The 21,492-nt window shown below is 36.5% G+C and overlaps 1 protein-coding gene across 5 annotated transcripts in view; it reads left to right on the top strand.

Annotated features, from left to right (window-relative positions):
* Positions 1-453: 453 nt before the first annotated feature.
* The window catches only part of LOC127865249 (lipoxygenase homology domain-containing protein 1-like), a 50,247-nt gene continuing 29,208 nt past the window's right edge, over positions 454-21,492 (top strand). For 4 of the 5 annotated variants that reach the window (XR_008042526.1, XR_008042527.1, XR_008042529.1 and 1 more), the window contains exons 1-3: positions 454-1,255; positions 13,935-14,079; positions 14,416-14,518. Coding sequence is in view for 1 of the 5 variants with exons in the window: in XM_052405289.1 (XP_052261249.1) it covers positions 1,237-1,255; positions 13,935-14,079; positions 14,416-14,518 (267 nt within the window). In the remaining 4 variants the exon portion in view is untranslated. Of the gene's footprint in view, positions 1,256-3,039; positions 5,885-13,934; positions 14,080-14,415; positions 14,519-21,492 lie in introns of those variants that run through there. The other variant, XR_008042528.1, reaches the window with a different exon arrangement.

Raw genomic sequence — 21,492 nt, 5'->3', positions numbered from 1 at the left:
TTAAAAGCAATTAAACACAGACAAATGTATTTGCTTCACACAATGTTGCATTTATTAATCCCAAAAATTCACTCAATGCTTACAACATAAATATCATACTGTGAATCTGCAACATATTAAAAGCAATTTGTGTTTGTAAAGTCACACTTTCAAAATGGAAATTATCACAACTTCAGGTGGAAAGAAAAGACACGCTCACAATGGATGGCGCACAAATTGATATTTTATATAAACATGCTACTTGTTATTCATACTTAGTAATCATGAACATCATAGTTCTTATCATACTAAGTAATCATAAAAATCTTAGTTCAAACATATATAATTGACGTCAAATGGGTCGAAAATAACAACAACATTTTCAATTCGGAAATATTTAAATTAGTCTAGATATAGTGTAATATGACCTACTGAAGTTAAGTAACTATTACAAAAAATAAATATCTCGGATAACTGACAGCAAAAGACAATGTCGAAAATGAAATTCGGAAATGATCGATTTCGGATTTAAAATGTGTACTTAATTGTTGGTACTTGAATTCGTGGCTCAGATTGCAAGGGATGGTTTTTGTCCGCCCCTGTTTTTTCATGGGAGGGTTTTCGTCCGGCCCCGTTTTTTCATGGGAGGGTTTTCGTCCGGCCCTGTTCTTTCATGGGAGGGTTTTTGTCCGGCCCCTATAAAACTGACGGGAAGGTTTTTATCCGAGAGGGGTTTTGTCCGGCATTCTTTCCTTATATATCTATAAGTACAATGCTTCTGCTCTCATAAATAGGAGTGATCTTTAGTTGAGAGAGGTGAAAGATTTTTTGTTGGAGTCTGCAAAAGGGTTTTTGGTGGGAGTCTAATTGGGGTTGGTATGGATAATTTGGCTAAAATTTTGAATTGAAATGACGCATTTTGTTTTAAATTTGGTTTCATAGAGTTGTAACTCTTCTATGAAGATGAAAATGGGTTGGTTGGAAGGGTAGGGATATTTTTTCCATTTCTTCGAGGAAAGAACTGTGGGGTTGGTTCAGTTTAGTTTAATCTTGCTTCAATTTACAAAGACCTCTTTTATTTCTAAAATTGGGGAATGTCTAGCAGGTTACTGGGTCCAGGATGTTAGTGGGTCCATGATAAGAGTGGTTCTAGGATAGGAGTGGGTTAAGGAAGGGATTAGGATAAGAGTGGGTTTAGGAAGGGAGTGGGTTTAGGATAAGAGTGGGGCCAGGATTATTAGAGTGGGTCAAGGATGGATGAGGGTACCCGATGGGAGTGAGTCTAGTATAAGATTTTTACACATGAACATATTGTTATGTTTGTTTTTGTGAATAAGTTATGTAGTTAGTTAATTTAGCATGTCATCAGCATGGCTTAAACCTTTTTTTTACTGCATAAAATATGTGAAATGCCTGCAGGCAATAGTTTTTAATGTGTCTATGCTATATAGAGAGTGATTTTTGGTTGGTTGCACTTTTTATGCCCCCCTTCAAAGAAGGGGTATATTGCTTTGCTCATGTCGGTCGGTCGGTCGGTCCGTCCATCAGGTGGTTTCCGGATGATAACTCAAGAAAGCTTGGGCCTAAAATCATGAAACTTCATAGGTACATGATCATGACTCGCAGATGACCCCTATTGATTTTTAGGTCACTAGGTCAAAGGTCAAGGTCACGGTGACCCGAAATAGTAAAATGGTTTTTGGAAGATAACTTAGGAACGCATACGCGGCCAACAGGGCGAACTCTGAACAATATAACTGAAGCAACTGGTCTGTTATCCTAAATGTATAATTATCAGTCCAATGAACATCATCATTTGAGTAAAATAAAGTGGATCAGTAAAAATATTATCAGAATATGAGATGTTTTTGTACATTTTGTATATTAAATATTGTGTTAATGTTTAATTTTCTTGATTAATATAAATATAAGCAGGACAGGGGAGGTAATACACTATTATATCTTTCTTATATACAGGGGAAACAAATGCAATAAGTTTAAATTTCATGTTTAATAAATAGAGGATATTTGTTCTTTTTTTCTTTTAAACATCTAATAAATTACCACACCCCACATTATACCTCCCTCTCACTCCCGCCTACCCCCCTCCACCCCCCCTCCCATTTTTCTTTTTTAAACATCTAATAAATTACCACACCCCACATTATACCCCCCTCTCACTTTCCCCTACCCCACCCCCCCGATTTTTTTTTTAAACATCTAATTAATTTCCACCCCCCACATTTTACCCCCTCTCACTCCCCCTACCCCCCCCTACCCCCCCACCCCCCAAACAAATATTTTTTTTTAAAACATCTAATTAATTACCACACCCCTACATTATACCCCCCCCCTCTCCAACCACGCCCCAGTACCACCCCCCACCCCCCTCCTACCCCCCCACCCCCAATTTTTTTTTAACATCTAATAAAATTACCACACCTCACATTTTACCCCTCCTCTCACCCCCACCCCCCACCCCCCCACTCCCCCCCATTTTTTTTTTAACATTATAAATTATCACACCCACATTATACTCTCTCTCACCCACCCCCTACCCCACCCCCCCCTATCCCCCCACCCCCCCCCCAATTTTTTTGTTAACATCTAATAAATTACCACACACCACATTATACCCCCCTCTCACCCCCCAACCCCCTACCCCCCCTCCCCACCCTCCCCCCCCCCCAATTTTTTTTTTTTTTTTTTCAAACATCTAAGAAATTACCACACCCCACATTATACCCCCCTCTCACCCGCCCTACCCCCACCCGCCAAAAAGATTTATTTTTTTTAAACATCTAATAAATTACCACACCCCAAATTATACCCCTCTCTCACTCCCCCCCCACCCCATTTTTTTTTCCTTTTTTTATTTTCGAAAGATCGTCTAATAAATGACCTTAATTACTCTATGTTTTCGGACACTCTAAGTTTTCGGACACAATTGTTTAGCAAAAATAATTATTTTTCGTGACTCTTAATTTTCGGACACACGAGTTTTCGTCCATAATAAATGTCTCTAAGTTTTCGGACAGTATATTTTACAGCGCTATTTTACCAAATTTCTGTCCTGTTTTCGATATCTAATGACACTTCGATCATGGGGTTTTACAACCAGATTAACATCATAAAACATGACAGGTGCATGCCTGAGGGCAACAGACCATTACATTTGCGTTATAGGTCAAATACATGTGTAACCTTGTAAACCGGTATGAATCAATGGTTTCGCCCGATAGCATAAGCGTTATGACAATTACCAGGGGTAGTGCAAATTAACATGAGTGAATCCTTTGTCTGTGGTTAAACCACGTGACCTATGTATCGGTCAGCTAAGCAATTAGTGACGTCACAGCAGAACTGTACTATTATCTACCACAGTGGTACATGTACTTCCCCTTCTCAGTAAAATAACTGACAAATACTAAGCGCTTCAAAGTGTGATGCTCTCTATTGCAAGTTTTACGAACAATGGAAGGTGTAAGACAACAACTATCGGAAATGAACAAACAAAGAATTCATTGTTTGCTTTCTTTGCGTTAATAACAGGTTCATAATAGCGAGTATCGGTACATCACATGCTCATCTTTGAACTCGTTGGTCAAAGTACAACCTTGTAGTAACAATATGTCAAATAAATTAAGCATTTAAAATTATTTAAAATGCAGTGCAAACACATATAACTGTAATTTATACTATATGGCATTTTACAAGCGCGTGCTATTACCCGTAGTCGTTGATACAATTGACTCTATTTCGGACACTTCAATTTTCGACACCTGTATTTTGTGAATATTTTTCGTATCTAAGTTTTCGGACACGAAAAAAAATTATTGTTTTTAAGTGTCCGAAAACATAGAGTAATTACGGTATTGAATATGAACAATATCCCCATGATGGCTTACGTTATACTGTCAAGCACTCGAATAGTCGAGCGCGCTGTCCTCTGACAGCTCTTGTTAGGTCACAAGGTCAAAGGTCAAGGTCACAGTGACTCGAAATATTAAAATGGTTTCCGGATGATAACTAAAGAATGCTTACGCCTAGGATCATGAAACTTCATAGGTACATTGATCATGACCCCTATTGATTTTCAGGGCACTAGGTCAAAGGTCAAGGTCACAGTGACTCGAAAGAGTACAATGGTTTCCGGATGATATCTTACATTAGGTCAAAGGTCAAGGTCACAGTGACAAAAAATGTATTCACACAATGGCTGCCACTACAACTGACAGCCCATATGGGGGGCATGCATGTTTTACAAACAGCCCTTGTTATTTCTATATTTAAAATATTTCTTACAGAAATTCCTTTAATCAAAGTTGGCAAACAGCGCTGACCCTAATGAGACACTGCATCATGCGGCGTCTCATATGGGTCTTTGCTGTTTGCCAATGCCTTTTTTCTAGATGCTAGGCATAAATGGGTTAAAGCTAAGACTTGATTTTATAATGAGTGTTTTTAAAATGGTCTTGAAACAAATGTCAACAAGTATTTACTCAACATTTTGATGGTGGAATACCATAATTTGTGTAGGTATTAGCCAAGTATTTCCTGCAGGGGTTTTTCTGCCTATTTTGGGAAAAGGAGTCTAACCAAATTGGGAATTTTTTATCGTCACAATTGTCCATTTTGGGAATTTTTGCTTTGATGAAACAGCTTATTTTGGGAAAACATTGTGAATTTATCATCCTTTAATTATTCAGTGGTCTAACACATAAATGTGTTTTTATGACCCTGGTAGGGTGGCATACATAGCAGTTGAACTGTTCGTCAGTCAGTATGTCCGTCTGTCCGTCCGTCCAAAAACTTTAATGGCAACTTTTTCAATATTTAACATAGCAACTTGATATTTGGCATGCATGTGTGCATCTCATGTAGCTGCACATTTTGAGTGGTTAAAGGTGAAGGTCAAGGTCATCCTTCAAGGTCAAATGTCTTATATATGGCGTCTGTCTGTCCGTTCGAAAACTTTAACATTGGTCATAACTTTTTCACTATTGAAGATAGCAACTTGATATTTGGCATGCAAGTGTATCTCCTGGAGCTGAACATTTTGAGTGGTGAAAGGTGTAGGTCAAGGTCGTCCAAGGTCAAATGTCAAATATTCCGTCCGAAACCTTTAACATTGGCCATAACTTTTTCACTATTGTAGATAGCAACTTGATATTTGGCATGCATGTGTATCTCCTGGAGCTGAACAGTTTGAGTGGTGAAAGGTGAAGGTGAAGGTCATCCTTCAAGGTCAAATATTCCGTCCAAAAACTTTAACATTGGTCATAACTTTTTAAATATTGAAGATAGCAACTTGATATTTGGCATGCATGTGTATGTCCTGGAGCTGAACATTTTGAGTGGTGAAAGGTCAAGGTTATCCTTCAATGTAAAAAAAAATAAAAAAAATAAATTCATTTCTCCATACAATCTCTAACTTACTTTTCATGGAGCTGCACATTTTGAGTTGTGAAAGGTCAAGGTCATCCTTCAAGATCAAAGGTCAAATATATGGCTTCAAAGCGGCGCAATAGGGGACATTGTGTTTCTGACAAACACATGTCTTGTTATTTGTTATTTTGTCTTCTTCATATAGACACATGCAATATTGGGCATGTTCAACGTTTATTCAAGTCCTGCAGTTTTGTTTTTCAGTTACAGTTACACTCTGAGATAAGAACTGTACAGTCAATAAGTCAATATCTTAAAGCAAAAATTGTTGACCAAAACAAACACTGGTAAGTCACACAGGTTATAAGAAACTTCTTTCTAAAAACAAAAAAAAAAACAAAAAAAAAAAATTTAATTGGGATTTTTTTATAATTTTGGTTTGGGATCAGGTCCGTTTGCTTTGGGAATGCCTACGTTTTCCGGAGGTGCAGACAGTGCTGAAAACCCCCTTTCCTGTGTAAGTAAGAGTTAAGGGTTATTGGTTTCAATGCCAACTAAAGTCTTGATTTTGACAATTGGGGTTTAAACCATCATATGCCAACTTTAGTTATTTTGTTGACACTTGAGTTTAGTGTTTTCCTCTGCCAACTTATGTATTAACACGTAGGTTAGTGGTTAAGCAGTCAATTTGCTATTAAATTATTGCAAACAATTTTTATCCCAGGCCAATCTGGGACAACTCATAATCCCCTCTACTGGATTTTCGTTAAGAAGAGACTAAAACATTAAACAAAAAATTGTGTGTATGGGTGTGCTTTAAGTGCGGTCACTTATTGCTTTCTTATTGCACAGGCTAATTTTGGACAAAATTTACATACATTCATAAAGCAAAGGTTTTTCCTTGCGGCTCATAATTTTTTTCTATGCAGCTCATATAATTTTCATATGCCATTTTTATGCCCCCGAAGGAGGGCATAAAGTGATCAGACCATCCGTCTGTCTTTCCTTCCGTCACACTGCATTTAGTTTTCGCATTTAGGTTTCGTAAATGCTCATAACTTCTGTGTCCCTTAACATAGCAACTTGATATTTGGCATGCATGTGTATCTCATGGAGCTGCACATTTTGAGTGGTGAAAGGTCAAAGTCATCCTTCAAGGACAAAGGTAAAAAAACATGTATCAAAGTGGCGCAGTAGGGGGCATTGTGTTTCTGACAAACACATCTATTGTTTATAGATAATTACGTATTTATGATGAGGACTGGTGAATTTCTTAAGGCAAATATTTAATCATGTTTACCAAGGTTATAAATCTAATAAACTTGTTTTTCTCATTTATAATGTATTCTCTACTATGTATTTTTGCCTCAAGGATGCATATTTTGCATGTAAATTTTGATTTATGACTAATGTAAAAAGAAACAACATTTATATATGATTGTGAAAGTCATGCGTTGCAGTAATAGTGTTATATTTAACTTTTTCAATACAGCTTTGTAAAATAAATGGTTTCCCCCATTGTTGTTCTACTATGTTGAAACAGTGTTGCTAAATGGTTTCCCCCATTGTTGTTCTACTATGTTGAAAAAGTGTTGCTAAATGGTTTCCCCCACTGTTGTTCTACTATGTTGAAACAGTGTTGCATATCACTTAAAAAGCACTTATCTATGAGTAAACAGTGCAAATCTTTTATATCAGGTATTTATCAATTGCACAGCTGATCAAGAGGACTGGAAGGTCTGTCCGACAGTTAGTTTCAATAGATAGGCTGATATTTTGTGCATGTATAAATGGAAACAGGGTTTAATGTGCATAAAGTTCCCTCCCAGACTAGCCTCTGCAGTATGCACAGGCTAATCAGGGAAGACATTTTCTGCTTTTATGGTATTTTTTGTTAATAAGATGTCTCTTATTTAGCAAAAATCCAGTATAGGCTAAAAGTGTCTTCTCTGATCAGTCTGTGCAGACCACACAGGCTAATTTGGGACAACAGGTTGTGCACTTGCATATATTTTAGCAAAGCTCAAATATAAATGTGGGAACACACACATAGCTGGCAGACTATTTTGCTGATGAATCACTCCAAGTATGATGTCAGCTGATTACTTCACCCAGATATAGGTGATCACATGCTACAAGCAACACCTGCAGTGCAGAAATGGGTTGTACCGTTACATAATATGGGAATTATTTATTAATAACTTGGGTATTAAAGTATATGTAGGAGTTTCCATGAGATTATGGAAACAGATTTCAATTCTGCCATTTTGTTCCTATTTGCTTGAAAATTATGTCATAGATTTCAGTTTATGCTTAATTTAAAGAAACAATTATGTGGCCAGTTGGGTTTTGAACTCTTGGGCTTTTTGAACTGCTGCCCTTAAGCTGGACACCGTATTGCCCTTGTTTGTGATGAGGTGTTTAATAATTATGTAATGAACGGCTAGTGTATATTCTTTTAAATGTCTCCGGCATAAATAACATGAAACCAGGAATGTTATGATGATATTTTTATGCCCCCTTCGAAGAAGAGGGAGTATATTGTTTTGCACATGTCTGTACATCCATCCGTCCACCAGATGGTTTCAGGATGATAACTCAAGAACCCTTAGGCCTAGGATCATGAAACTTCATAGTAACATTGATCATGACTCGCAGATGACCCCTATTGATTTTCAGGTCACAAGGTCAAAGGTCAAGGTCACGGTGACCCAAAATAGTAAAATGGTTTCCGGATGATAACTCAAGAACGCTTAAGCCTAGGATAATGAAATGTCATAGGTATATTGATCACTCGCAGATGACCCCTATTGATTTTCAGGTCACTAGATCAAAGGTCAAGGTCACAGTGACCCGAAATAGTAAAATGGTTTCCAGATGATAACTCAAGAACGCTTATGCCTAGGATCATGAAACTTCATAGGTACATTGATCATGACACGCATATGACCCCTATTGATTTTCAAGTCACTAGGTCAAAGGTCAAGGTCATGGTGACCCAAAATAGTAAAATGGTTTCCAGATGATAACATGCCTAGGATCATGAAACTTCATAGGTACATTGATCATGACTCGCAGATGACCCCTATTGATTTTCAGGTCACTAGGTCAAAGGTCAAGGTCACGGTGACTCAACTTAGAAAAATGGTTTCCGGATGATAACTCAGGAACGCTTTCGCCTAGGATCATGAAACTTTATAGGTACATTGATCATGACTCGCAGATGACCCCTATTGACTTTCAGGTCACTAGGTCAAAGGTCAAGGTCATGGTGACTTGAAACAGTAAAATGGTTTCTGGATGATTACTCAAGAAAGCTTATGCCTAGGATCATGAAACTTCATAGGTACATTTATCATGACTCGCAGATGACCCCTATTTATTTTCATGTCACTAGGTCAAAGGTCAAGGTCACAGTGCAAAAAAAAGTATTCACACAATAGCTGCCACTACAACTGACAGCCCATATGGGGGGCATGCATGTTTTACAAAAAGCCCTTGTTTATTTTTTAATTTGGTGTCAATGTCAGTTTGGAATATCCATAAAATGTATAATTTATCACCCTTTTTGTATTTATAACATGTTTAACCATTAAGATTTTCTGTGTCATTTGAACTCTAATTAACATTATTGTACATAAAAATGCAAAGAAAACAATGTTGTATATTAGGAACAAAGTTTCCAAATAATGCTGTTTACAAGATTTAAGGCCCAGCATGGCCTTATATTATTAATGCATCAGGGATCAACTTCAGACTAACCTGTAGACCTACATTTTAACATACCATCTGCGTTTAGGGCTTAATTATTCCGGTTTGCTATTAATAAAATGTTGCTCATTATGCATTATTTCATTATAATGTAATGTTCATCCATTTACTAGCTGCCTGTAGGCAAACATTTGTACATTTTCATACATTTGTGTCACATTAACTTGGTTTTGATGAGACTGTTGCAGTTAAACAAATTTAGGTCAAGCAATATCGTACTTTTAAGTTGATGTTTCTATTTAAACCACTCAGCTTTGAATAATTTATATATCAGATCGCTAATGCATTAAGACTGAAAATTAGATACAGTTTATTCTGAGTTTTTTTAACAATATTGAACTTTTATGGTTTTATGCCCCCCTTCGAAGAAGAGGGGGTATATTGCTTTGCACATGTCGGTCGGTCGGTCGGTCGGTCTGTCGGTCTGTCAGTCCGTCTACCAGGTGGTTTCCGGATGATAACTCAAGAACGCTTAGGCCTAGGATCATGAAACTTCATAGGTAGATAGATCATGACTCACAGATTACCCCTATTGATTTTGAGGTCACTAGGTCAAAGGTCAAGGTCATGGTGACCCGAAATAGTAAAATGGTTTCCGGATGATAACTCAAGAAATCATATGCCTAGGATCATGAAACTTAATAGGTAGATTTATCATGACTTGCAGATGACCGCTATAGATTTTGAGGTCACTAGGTCAAAGGTCAAGGTCATGGTGACCCGAAATAGTAAAATAGTTTCCGGATGATAACTCAAGAACTCGTACGCCTAGGATCATAAAACTTCAAAGGTAGATAGATCATGACTCACAGATGACCCCTATTGATTTTGAGGTCAGTATGTCAAAGGTCAAGGTCACAGTGACCCGAAATAGTAAAAGGGTTTCCGGATGATAACTCAAGAACACATATGCCTAGGATCATGAAACTTCATGGGTAAGTTGATCATGACTCGCAGATGACCCCTATAGATTTTGAGGTCACTAGGTCAAAGGTCAAGGTCAAGGTGACCCGAAATAGTTAAATGGTTTCCGGATGATAACACAAGAACGCTTACGCCTAGGATCATGAAACTTCATAGGTACATTGATCATGACTCGCAGATGACCCATATTGATTTTCAGGTCACTAGGTCAAAGGTCAAGGTCACGGTGACCCGAAACAGTAAAAAAAAATCCAGATGATAACTCAAGAACGCTTTTGCCTAGGATCATGACACTTCATAGGTACATTGATCATGACTCGCAGATGACCCCTATTGATTTTGAAGTCACTAGGTCAAAGGTCAAGGTCACAGTGACAAAAAACGTATTCACACAATGGCTGCCACTACAGCGGACAGCCCATATGGGGGGCATGCATGTTTTACAAACAGCCCTTGTTATTAATTATATTGTTGTAATACTTGTAAGAATTGCCTATCCTTGCTTGTTTATGTAGTTTAAAAGTTGCTGTTTTAATTTTCGTGGTCTTATAAATTCCCTGCATTCTGTTTCACACTGGAAATGCATTATTTATGCCCCGTTTGAAGAGAGGCGGTATAGTGTTTTGCACATGTCGGTCGGTCCGTCAGTCGGTCCGTCCTGCAAATGGTTTCCGGAAGATAACTCAAGATCGCTTACGCCTAGGATCATGAAACTTCATAGGTACATTGATCATGACTAGCAGATGACCCCTATTGATTTTCAGGTCACTAGGTCAAAGGTCAAGGTTACGGTGACTCGAACCAGTAAAATGGTTTCCGGATGATAACTCAAGAACGCTTACGCCTAGGATCATGATACTAAATAGGACATTGACCATGACTCGCAGATGACCTCTATTTATTTTCTGGTCACTAGGTCAAAGGTCACGGTCACGGTGACTCGACACAGTAAAATGGTTTCCTGATGATAACTCAAGAACGCTTTAGCCTAGGAGCATGAAACTTCATAGGTCCATTGATCATGACTCGCAGATGACCCCTATTGATTTTCAGGTCACAAGGTCAAAGGTCAAGGTCACGGTGACTCGAACCAGTAAAATGGTTTCCGGATGATAACTCATGAACGCTTACGCCTAGGATCATGAACTTCATAGGTACATTGATCATGACTGGCAGATGACCCCTATTGATTTTCAGGTTACTAGGTCAAAGGTCAAGGTCACAGTGACTCTAAACAGTAAAATGGTTTCAGGATGACAACTCAAGAATGCTTATGCCTAGGTTCATGAAACTTCATAGGTACATTGATAACAACTGGCAGATGACCCCTATTGATTATCAGGTCACTAGGTCAAAGGTCAAGATCACAGTGACTTGAAAGAGTAAAATGGTTTCCGAATGATAACTCAAGAATGCTTACGCCCAGGATCATGAAACTTTATAGGTTCATTGATCATGACTGGCAGATGACCCCTATTGATTTTCAGGTCACTAGGTCAAAGGTCAAGGTCACAGTGACAAAAAACGTATTCACTACAACTGACAGCCCATATGGGGGGCATGCATGTTTTACAAACAGCCCCTGTTATACATATGTAGCAGAGTTTGGTATAAGTTTTGTATTTATAATGATGAACTAGACTTGTTCAAGTTATATGAACAAACTTTCTGTTCTCTTCTGTTCTGGTATAAGGAGAACTTATACTGCCTTGCTATATGAGCTAACTTTTATAGCAACGCGGTAAAGCGTCCATCTGATTTGGAACTGGGAGGTCCCAGGTTCAATCCCCAATTCAATTGTAGTGGGGGAATTTTTCTGGCTGGGTAACATTGGCACCCAACGTAAAAAAACACACACCATATGTGTCAGACGTTCCACAGATGTTATTGCAATAGGAATCTGTTGATAAGGATATCAGACTCTAAAGTATTGTGAATCTTAGCCTGCCTCTTATATGTTAATAAGGATATCAGACTCTAAAGTATTGTGAATCTTAGCCTGCGTCTTATATGTTAATAAGGATATCAGACTCTAAAGTATCTTGAATCTAATCCTGCAGCTTTTATCTGTTGATTAGGATATCAGACTCTAAAGTATTGTGAATCTTAGCCTGCTGCTGTTTTATGTTGAGAAGGACATCAGACTCTTAGAAATAGTGAATCTAAGAGTGCGGCTTTTATCTGTGGATTAGGATTTCAGACTCAAATCCATTGCTAATCTTAGCCTGCAGCTTTTATCTGTTGAAAAGAATATCAGTGTCTAAAGTATCATGAATCTTAGCCTGCGGCTTTCATCTGTTGGTAAGGATATAAGACTTATAAGTATTCTGAATCCTAGCCTGGGGCTTTTATCTGTTGTTAAGTATATCACACTCTAAAGTATTGTGAATCTTAGTCCGTCCCTTTCATCTGTTGAAAAGAATATCAGACTCTAAAGTATTGTGAATCTAAGCCTGCCCCTTTCATCTGTTGAAAAGAATATCACACTCTAAAGTATTGTGAATCTTAGCCTGCGGCTTTCATCTGTTGAAAAGAATATCAGACTCTAAAGTATTGTGAATCTTAGCCTGCGGCTTTCATCGGTTGGTTAGGATATGAGACTCTTAAGTATTGTGAATCTTAGTCTGCCCCTTTTATCTGTTGGTTAGTATATGAAACTCTAAAGTATTGTGAATCTTAGCCTGGGGCTTTTATCTGTTGGTTAGGATATGAGACTCTTAAGTATTGTGAATCCTAGTTTGCAGCTTTTATCTGTTGGTTAGGATATGAGACTCTTAAGTATTGTGAATCCTAGTTTGCAGCTTTTATCTGTTGGTTAGGATATGAGACTCTTAAGTATTGTGAATCCTAGCCTGGGGCTTTTATCTGTTGGTTAGGATATGAGACTCTTAAGTATTGTGAATCTTAGCCTGCGGCTTTTATCTGTGGATTAGGATATCAGACTCTAAAGTATTGTGAATCTTAGCCTGCAGCTTTTATCTGTTGATTAGGATATCAGACTCTAAAGTATCTTGAATCCTAGCCTGGGGCTTTTATCTGTTGGTTAGGATATCAGACTCTTAAGTATTGTGAATCTTAGCCTGCAGCTTTTATCTGTTGATTAGGATTTCAGACTCGTAAGTATTGTGAATCCTAGCCTGGGGCTTTTATCTGTTGGTTAGGATATCAGACTCTAAAGTATTGTGAATCTTAGTCTGGGTTTTTTATCTGTGGATTAGGATGTCAGAGTCTAAAGTATTGTGAATCTAAGCCTGAGGCTTTTATCTGTTGGTTAGTATATCAGACTCTAAAGTATTGTGAATCCTAGCCTGGGGCTTTTATCTGTTGGTTAGTTTATCAGACTCTAAAGTATTGTGAATCTTAGCCTGGGTTTTTTATCTGTGGATTAGGATGTCAGAGTCTAAAGTATTGTGAATCTTAGCCTGAGGCTTTTATCTGTTGGTTAGTATATCAGACTCTAAAGTATTGTGAATCCTAGCCTGGGGCTTTTATCTGTGGATTAGGATATCAGACTCTAAAGTATCGTGAATTTTAGCCTGTGTCTTTTATCTGTTGATTAGGATATCAGATTCTAAAGTTTTGTGAATTTTAGCCTGTGTCTTTTATCTGTTGATAAGGATATCAGACTCTAAAGTATCTTGAATCTAAGTCTGCAGCTTTTCCCCATAAGCATTTTTTACAATCCCTGCTTTTTTTTACAAACAAGATACAAGTTTAGTGTGTTCCAATCTTTGAATCAAAATAGGCTTTTCCCATTTAACCTTTCTAAGTTGTGTAATTTTAGACTAAACATGCAATATGTGTTGATTCTAATCTCCCAAGCAAAAACTTCCGCTTTAAACATAAAGCATACTGTCTCTGTGTTATTTCAGACACAAAGTACAAGATCAGCGTCTTCACGGGTGACAAAGCAGGTGCAGGAACAGACTCCAATGTTTATATCATCTTGTTCGGTGAAAATGGGGACTCGTGGGAAAAATATCTGGACAACAAAAAGAACAACTTTGAAAGAAATAAGTATGTGGATTGTATATGTTAAAATATATTTTTTATGCTCTTTCTTAAAATTTCTTAGATTATTTAGAAACTTTTGGATTTATTTCTGCAATAAAAATACAGTGTCTATTTTTTGTTATCTTTAGCACATTTCTAGGATAGTTTGGTAAATAGTCAATTTTTATGTTTTTATTGAAAAAAGTAAGATTGCGTAGGAAATGTCAGTGACATTGATACATAACAGATGAACATAATTTATTTATATGTTTCATAATGTTATACCAAAATAAGTAATATGCAAAGATACAAAGCACATTTCAAGACCTTCCAAAACATGTATGTTACTTTACCCCATAGGACGGACACTTTTGTGGTGAAGTCCCTATGTCTTGGGCGCTTGGACAGAATTCGTATTGGTCACGACAACTCCGGCTTTGGTCCTAGATGGTTCCTAGAAAAGGTTTGTTCATGAGTAATTCATTGTTTCTTGTCATGATTTCTCTCTAGACCTCTTCAGGTATGCCATAGATGGATAAATTCTTCTTGGCTTGGATAGCTTAGTTTGTAGGTTGAAGGACTGTTGATCTGCGGTACATTTGAGTTTGAATCTCCAGCCCGGCCATGTAACGTGTGTAAGGATTAATCATGAAATTACATGTTCTCTTATTCATGCCACATATTTAAGTAGGGCAGTTGCCAATACTGTCAGAAGTATATGCAGTTAGTACAGGAAGACTGTAAAGGGGAGTTCAAAGCTATCCCAGGAGAAGCATTGGTTGAAGCACCACCATGATGTTGCTGAAATGCTTGTAAAAACAGTAAAGCAGTCAAGCAAAGAACAAACTCCTCTTTTTATATTCTTCATTTATTCTTTTCTATCACCATTTATCAAAAGTGAATGAGTTAAGCAGTCCCCAAATAATCCATCTCTCCGAGTAAGCAAAAATATAAAGCTCATTCTGTTTGACGCAAATTTGGCGGCAAATAATCAGTGTCTGATGGGCTGACTAGTTAGTTTGATTGACAGTTGTCAATTGGTCAACAAGGGATTGTTTACTTAAACATATGGTTGCATGTTTACTTAAGTGTATGGTTGCTTTGCTGAATCAGTACGGTCCAGATACTGCACTCAAATGGCGTATTACGAATTTCTTTATGCGCCATTAAAATGTATGATATGTCAATATTTGAATAAGACACTTTTTTCAACACATAGAAATCACACTTTGAGAACAACGTCATGTAAAAATGGCATTTATGCATTTCTGCCAGCTTGCCAGTTAAGCCTTTTTAGCAGCTATGCTGTCAGCCTTAAAATCATGCAAGTTTCCTGGTCTCATTAGGTATCTCCTGACCAGACTTTGAAAAATCTTACCAAAATGTTTTTGATTTAAACAATAACTAAAGCATCATTATTTATAGCAAACTGGCAAACTTAATTAGCCTAATCAGGCTTTCAGGAATGATTTCCAGACAGGCTGATTGCTGAGGGCAAACATTTGTGATTAGATAATCAAACTTTATCAGGACACTATACTATTTCAGTAGTGTTTTTTATATCACAATTCGAATAAGTGTCAATTACCAATAAGTTTTCTTTCAATGGTGTCTGTAAAATGTGTAGTATTTTATGTCCTGAAACCAATACTGTGATATCAAAGTTTATAGATAGTCCATTCTGTCTTCTCATAAAAATTTACTGACCAAGAACTGACCCTGAAATTGGGCGAGATGGATTTTAACACATCATTCTAACTGTTCCAAAATGTGTGTCTATGTTTTGTATAAACATGCAGAGAGTAGTCCAGAATTCCAACACTAAACAGTGTAACATCCTATGTGATGTATACAAAAACAGTGATTTGGCCGAGGTTCTAGGGGATTTCTCTAAATCAGCTAATTAAATAATTATATGTATTCAGGTGGGTGTACCAACCTGATATTTCCCCAACATTTTATTTTAGGCTGTTGATAAAGGTCATTAAAGATCAAAAGCTGTGTAAAACAGTATGTAAAAAAAGACTTGTTCAGAATAATTAAATTGTTCCATGATGTAGCACTTCAAATGTAATATTTTATTGAAGTTTCATGTATATTCCTGCATAAATATACAAATTAACACCCCACTTCTGCGTACAACAATAAAGTAATGTGGGCATTGCTATTTTTTTCGGTGAGGTTCTGATAAGCAAACTATTTTTTTTTCTTTTTATAAAATTTAGAAGACAGGTAGTTTTGTGTTAGTTATGTTTAGATTTCAATAAAATGTAATTCTGTTTCAAATTTCGAGCAGATAAAAATAACAAAGAAGCTGTTTACCGTATCCCATATATAATAAGCACACAAGGGCAAAACATGTAAAATGCCTGTGATATAAGCATTACATTTAGAAATGAATCAATATATATTGCAAACATGAACTTGTTGCATGAAAAATGTGTATAAGCTGATGAAATAAGATGAATAAAAACTTGCAAGTTGTTTTAATGGAAGAAGACCCTGTGCTTCCTATCTTCCCAGATACAGCTTAATTATTTTGTTACCCTCAATATGCAGGAAGGTTTGTCCATTAATTTTCAACATTACTTTTATGGTGGTTATAACTTTCAACTTGGTGTAGGTTCTACAATCATTTGATTTTTTGTGCTAATTGGTTGATTATTTTGGATTTATTTGTTTACATTGAAATATTTTGGATTTTTAAATTGGTGGATTTCTAATTTTTGCAGAAAACCTGGAACATGCATAGTCTATGTGTGGCAGACCTGTTTACCCTACCGATTGCTTCTCAGTAGTATGGAGGGCATCTCTCAGTAGTTTGGGGCTGTTGTCAGTAGTTTTAAACTTTTCAATCATTTTGAGCATTAAAACACCATGACTGGGTCACATATCAGTTTAACAGTACATAAAGCATTAGATGAATTTACTTGCTTATAATAAAATCTGTTAAGTGATATTATTTTGCTTTGATCTGTTACAGCCTGTGCCATTTGGATTGGGAAAATTAGCGCGATAAACCATGAAATTGGAAAAAATAACGCGATAAACCATGAAATTTGGAGACATTAAGCATTATACATATGATTATAAGTAACAGAATTAAAACTGTTTTTAAGTGCATGTTTGACAGCATTTTATATTATAAAGTGCTGCTTCAATGTCTTCTTACAATGAAGACAATATTTAGTTAATATCCATCCACATTCATATTAAACTTGCAATAATCTATAGATTCTTAAATACACCATTTGATCATAAGCTCTTTAAGAGCAGCTATTAATTAAATTCAGTATTTTTTTTAATAAAATATAATAAGGGGAAAACATAAACAAATATTGACAAACATCCTTAAGTGTTCTTGTTGTGTTAATGATGTATTAAATGGAGTTAAAATAATATATCTTATTTGTTTACCTTTCAATATCTTGCACTTGACAACCTCAGTTCTATGCTATTGTAACCGGACCGGGGGAAATCTATGCCCTTGTTATTAATGGCATAACATAACTCGCTTTCTGCGTTTACTCTTTTATTCATTTATAGTTCACATAATTTTCAACGAATTCCATCTTCCTATATTGCATTCTTAAGCATTCCTTCTTAACTCTATTACATTCTTATCAGATCTTATTTAACAAATTCCATCCTCCTATTTCCAACTGTCTCTCTCTAACTTGTAACTCACTTTCTCACTTTTTCTTACTGACCTCCACTTCCTTCCTTCATAAACTAACTTATCACTCTTTTGAAACCCTTTCATCCCTAAAACCAAGTTACACCCACACATCTCACTGACCAATCCTATCTCTCATTCATCCATCAATCCTACAGATCCTTAATGCCAAGTCACACCCACACATCTCACTGACCAATCATATCTATCTCTCATCCAACATACAGTACCTTACTTCCTTACTTCTATAAGCCTGTAATTAATTAGCACCTAGCCTAAGAATCTTTAGTCACAGTCATTATTTATAGCTAGAACTGATAAGCATACAGTCAGCATACAGTCTGCATCTTGAGTGTGAATTCAACATGAGAAGACTCACAAGACTGTAACTAACACAATGTAATCAATATCAAGTTAAACATGTGGTTCCAAGTAACCTTCTACTGCAATTCAGTAGACAAAGTAATTATATTCAAACATATTCACAGAAATCAATTCAATATCTTTGAAACTGTAACTATTGTATTGTATGAATTTATAATGTACTCAATCAAAAATCAAATAATAATATAATAATATTTGTAACTCTGTGACACTATTTCATTAAACTGTACAGCGTAACAAACATAATAAAGCAGAATATGCATATGAATCTGATTATACACAGATCCACTAACATATAAATCAAATCATGTTTGTCTCTTTCCATTTTCGATCGATACTCATCTTATTATAACAAATGCTTTAACTTTGTGAGTAGACTAAACTCCAATTTTCCAACACTCGTTTCCGTGACGCACATTCACTGTGCAGATTTCTGATAAATATGTGTTTTTGTTTTTTTTAATCTCAAACGTAGTATGTTGCGTTAATTGACACACGCATAACATTATTCCCTAATGACCATATGATATTATCCGTTGTTAAATTGAATGGTATTTATTATTTTCACCGTTAATCGCAATTTCTCATCTGCTTGCTTCCATCTTGGACGTGTGTAAAAACAGGCGTGCTCAATCCCGATACATCCACTATCGTCGGTATTCTCCGCAATAGAGAGAGAGATGTGTATGCTGGATAGCAACGTTAAATCGTATATATTCGGCTAAATTTGCGAACCAATGCGCAAGTCAGTTCGGTGACAACTCGACAAGCTCGATTAGCACTCGTTTCCTGGGGGCTTGAATTTCAACGTTTTTTACTACGCAAGCGCCAAAATGATTATGAATGATAAATTACCCGTTAAGACCGAAAATAAGCGAAAGTACGATTAAAAACTGAAATTTGACCATTTTGATCAATGGATCCGTAGTTTTTCAGTACAAATTTGTAGTGCATAGTTTAGCCAAATAATCTGTAGTAACTACGGAGAATCTGTAGAAGTAAACAGGTCTGGTGTGGTTGTCTATTTTAATAGCCCTTGTGCCCACTTAACATAGGCCAAAACCAAACAATGTGTCAATAACCCAGTGTCCTTTTCTTAGGGTCTAAATATCACAATAACCTGGTCTCTAAATCTATAATGTAACACACAATTTGTTGGATAGTTCTTAGGTGCAACTTATCAGTATCACAAACAGTCTAATTAAAGTAGGAACCCTAACAAAATTGCCATAACATTTAAAAATCAGTAGCTGTTAGATATTTGGTCAATTTATTTTGAAACAAGTAGCATCTTTTCATTGTTGGGACATATTATTTACTAAATTATCACCCACTATACTTTCAAATACTAGTATAACAACAATAGAACTAAATAATTTAAATCAAGGATCCAAGTACTAATATGTAAATTTTATAACTTGAATGTGTATCTTGCTTGTAAAATCACTGTATTTTTCATCTGGGTTTTCTCAGTCTTCAGAGATATCCAAATTCAGTTCTAGTCTGAAGGTACTTATTAATTGGGCTAGAATGTGAATGAAGGGATTTAATATATTTCTGAGAAGTAAATAAGCAGCCAACAAACTAAATGAAGTGTATTCATTTGTGTCTAGCAGTGGGAAATTTTATTTGAATTTTATTGGACACTTACAAAGGTCAGGTAAGGTGAAAAGCTGGCTTATATAGCCACACCAAAAAAAATCCATCAATAAACAGCAAAGTTATGGATGCTTTCAACAGATGTACAGACCTCTAGATGCCTTGTCCCTTTGCATGCTGGGAAATTTGTCGTCTGCTAAAATGTTGTTTGCTAAATTTCTAAAATAAGCATTTTCTTCGTTTTTTTTTCAAAGAATACTATAAGAATAGCAAACAGTTTGGATCCGCATGATGAGACGCCACATTCTGTGGCGTCTCATCTGGATCCAAACTGTTTGCAAAGGCCTTCAAAAGTCGGTTCCAGCACTTAAAGAGTTATTCTTCAAAGGAGTTAATAAAAATTTATAGAATCTGGAATATGTTTTACACGTTTATATGGTACTCCACAATTATCATAAATTTACTTCTAATCCCTTCCCCCCCCCCCAACCTCCCCCCCCAATTTTTTTTTAAAACATCATCTAATAAATTACCACACCCCACATTATACCCCTCTCTCACCCCCACGTCCCCACCTAACCCCCCCCGCCCCAATTATTTTTTTAAACATCATCTAATAAATTACCACACCCCATATTATACCCCCCCTCTCACCCCCTACCCCCCCCCCCCAATTTTTTTATTTTTGAAAGATCGTCTAATAAATTATTGAATATGAACAATTTCCCCATGATGGCTTACGTTATACTGTCAAGCACTAGAATTGTCGAGTGCGCTGTCTTCTGACAACTCTTGTTCAAAGACTGACCATGATTTCTATAACAAAGAAATGTGTATGTTGCTTGTGGTTGACAGGGAAATTATGTTGAATGTATGTCTGCAATACATATGGTCATTTGTTTTTTAGCTTAACAAGAATAAAGATGAACAAGAATTTATCCTGATAAAGTCTCTGAACTTTAATTTTTCTGCCCCAACAGAGTTGCAGGCATTAGGCATTCAACGTGGTGTCTGTCCTAACATCTCAAAGATTGACCTCTTTAATGGTTCTGATTATCTTGCTTAAACTTTCACAGTTGCATTACCTTTATGTATAGATGATCAAACCCATGTGCAAGACACCTCACACAGTTGCATTACTTTTATGTATAGATGATCAAACCCATGTGCATGACACCTCACATAGTTGCATTACCTTTATGTATAGATGATCAAACCCATGTGCAAGACACCTCACACAGTTGCATTACCTTTATGTATAGATGATCAAACCCATGTGCAAGACACCTCACACAGTTGCATTACCTTTATGTATTGATGATCAAACCCATGTGCAAGACACCTCACACAGTTGCATTACCTTTATGTATAGATGATCAAACCCATGTGCAAGACACCTCACACAGTTGCATTACCTTTATGTATTGATGATCAAACCCATGTGCAAGACACCTCACACAGTTGCATTACCTTTATGTATAGATGATCAAACCCATGTGCAAGACACCTCACACAGTTGCATTACCTTTATGTATAGATGATCAAACCCATGTGCAAGACACCTCACACAGTTGCATTACCTTTATGTATAGATGATCAAACCCATGTGCAAGACACCTCACACAGTTGCATTACCTTTATGTATAGATGATCAAACCCATGTGCAAAGCACCTCACACAGTTGCATTACCTTTATGTATTGATGATCAAACCCATGTGCATTACCTTTATGTATAGATGATCAGACCCATGTGCAAGACACCTCACACAGTTGCATT

The sequence above is a fragment of the Dreissena polymorpha genome, chromosome 1 (genome assembly GCF_020536995.1).
Source record: "Dreissena polymorpha isolate Duluth1 chromosome 1, UMN_Dpol_1.0, whole genome shotgun sequence".
NCBI lineage: Eukaryota > Metazoa > Mollusca > Bivalvia > Myida > Dreissenidae > Dreissena > Dreissena polymorpha.
This window is presented reverse-complemented; position numbering and strand designations above follow the sequence as displayed.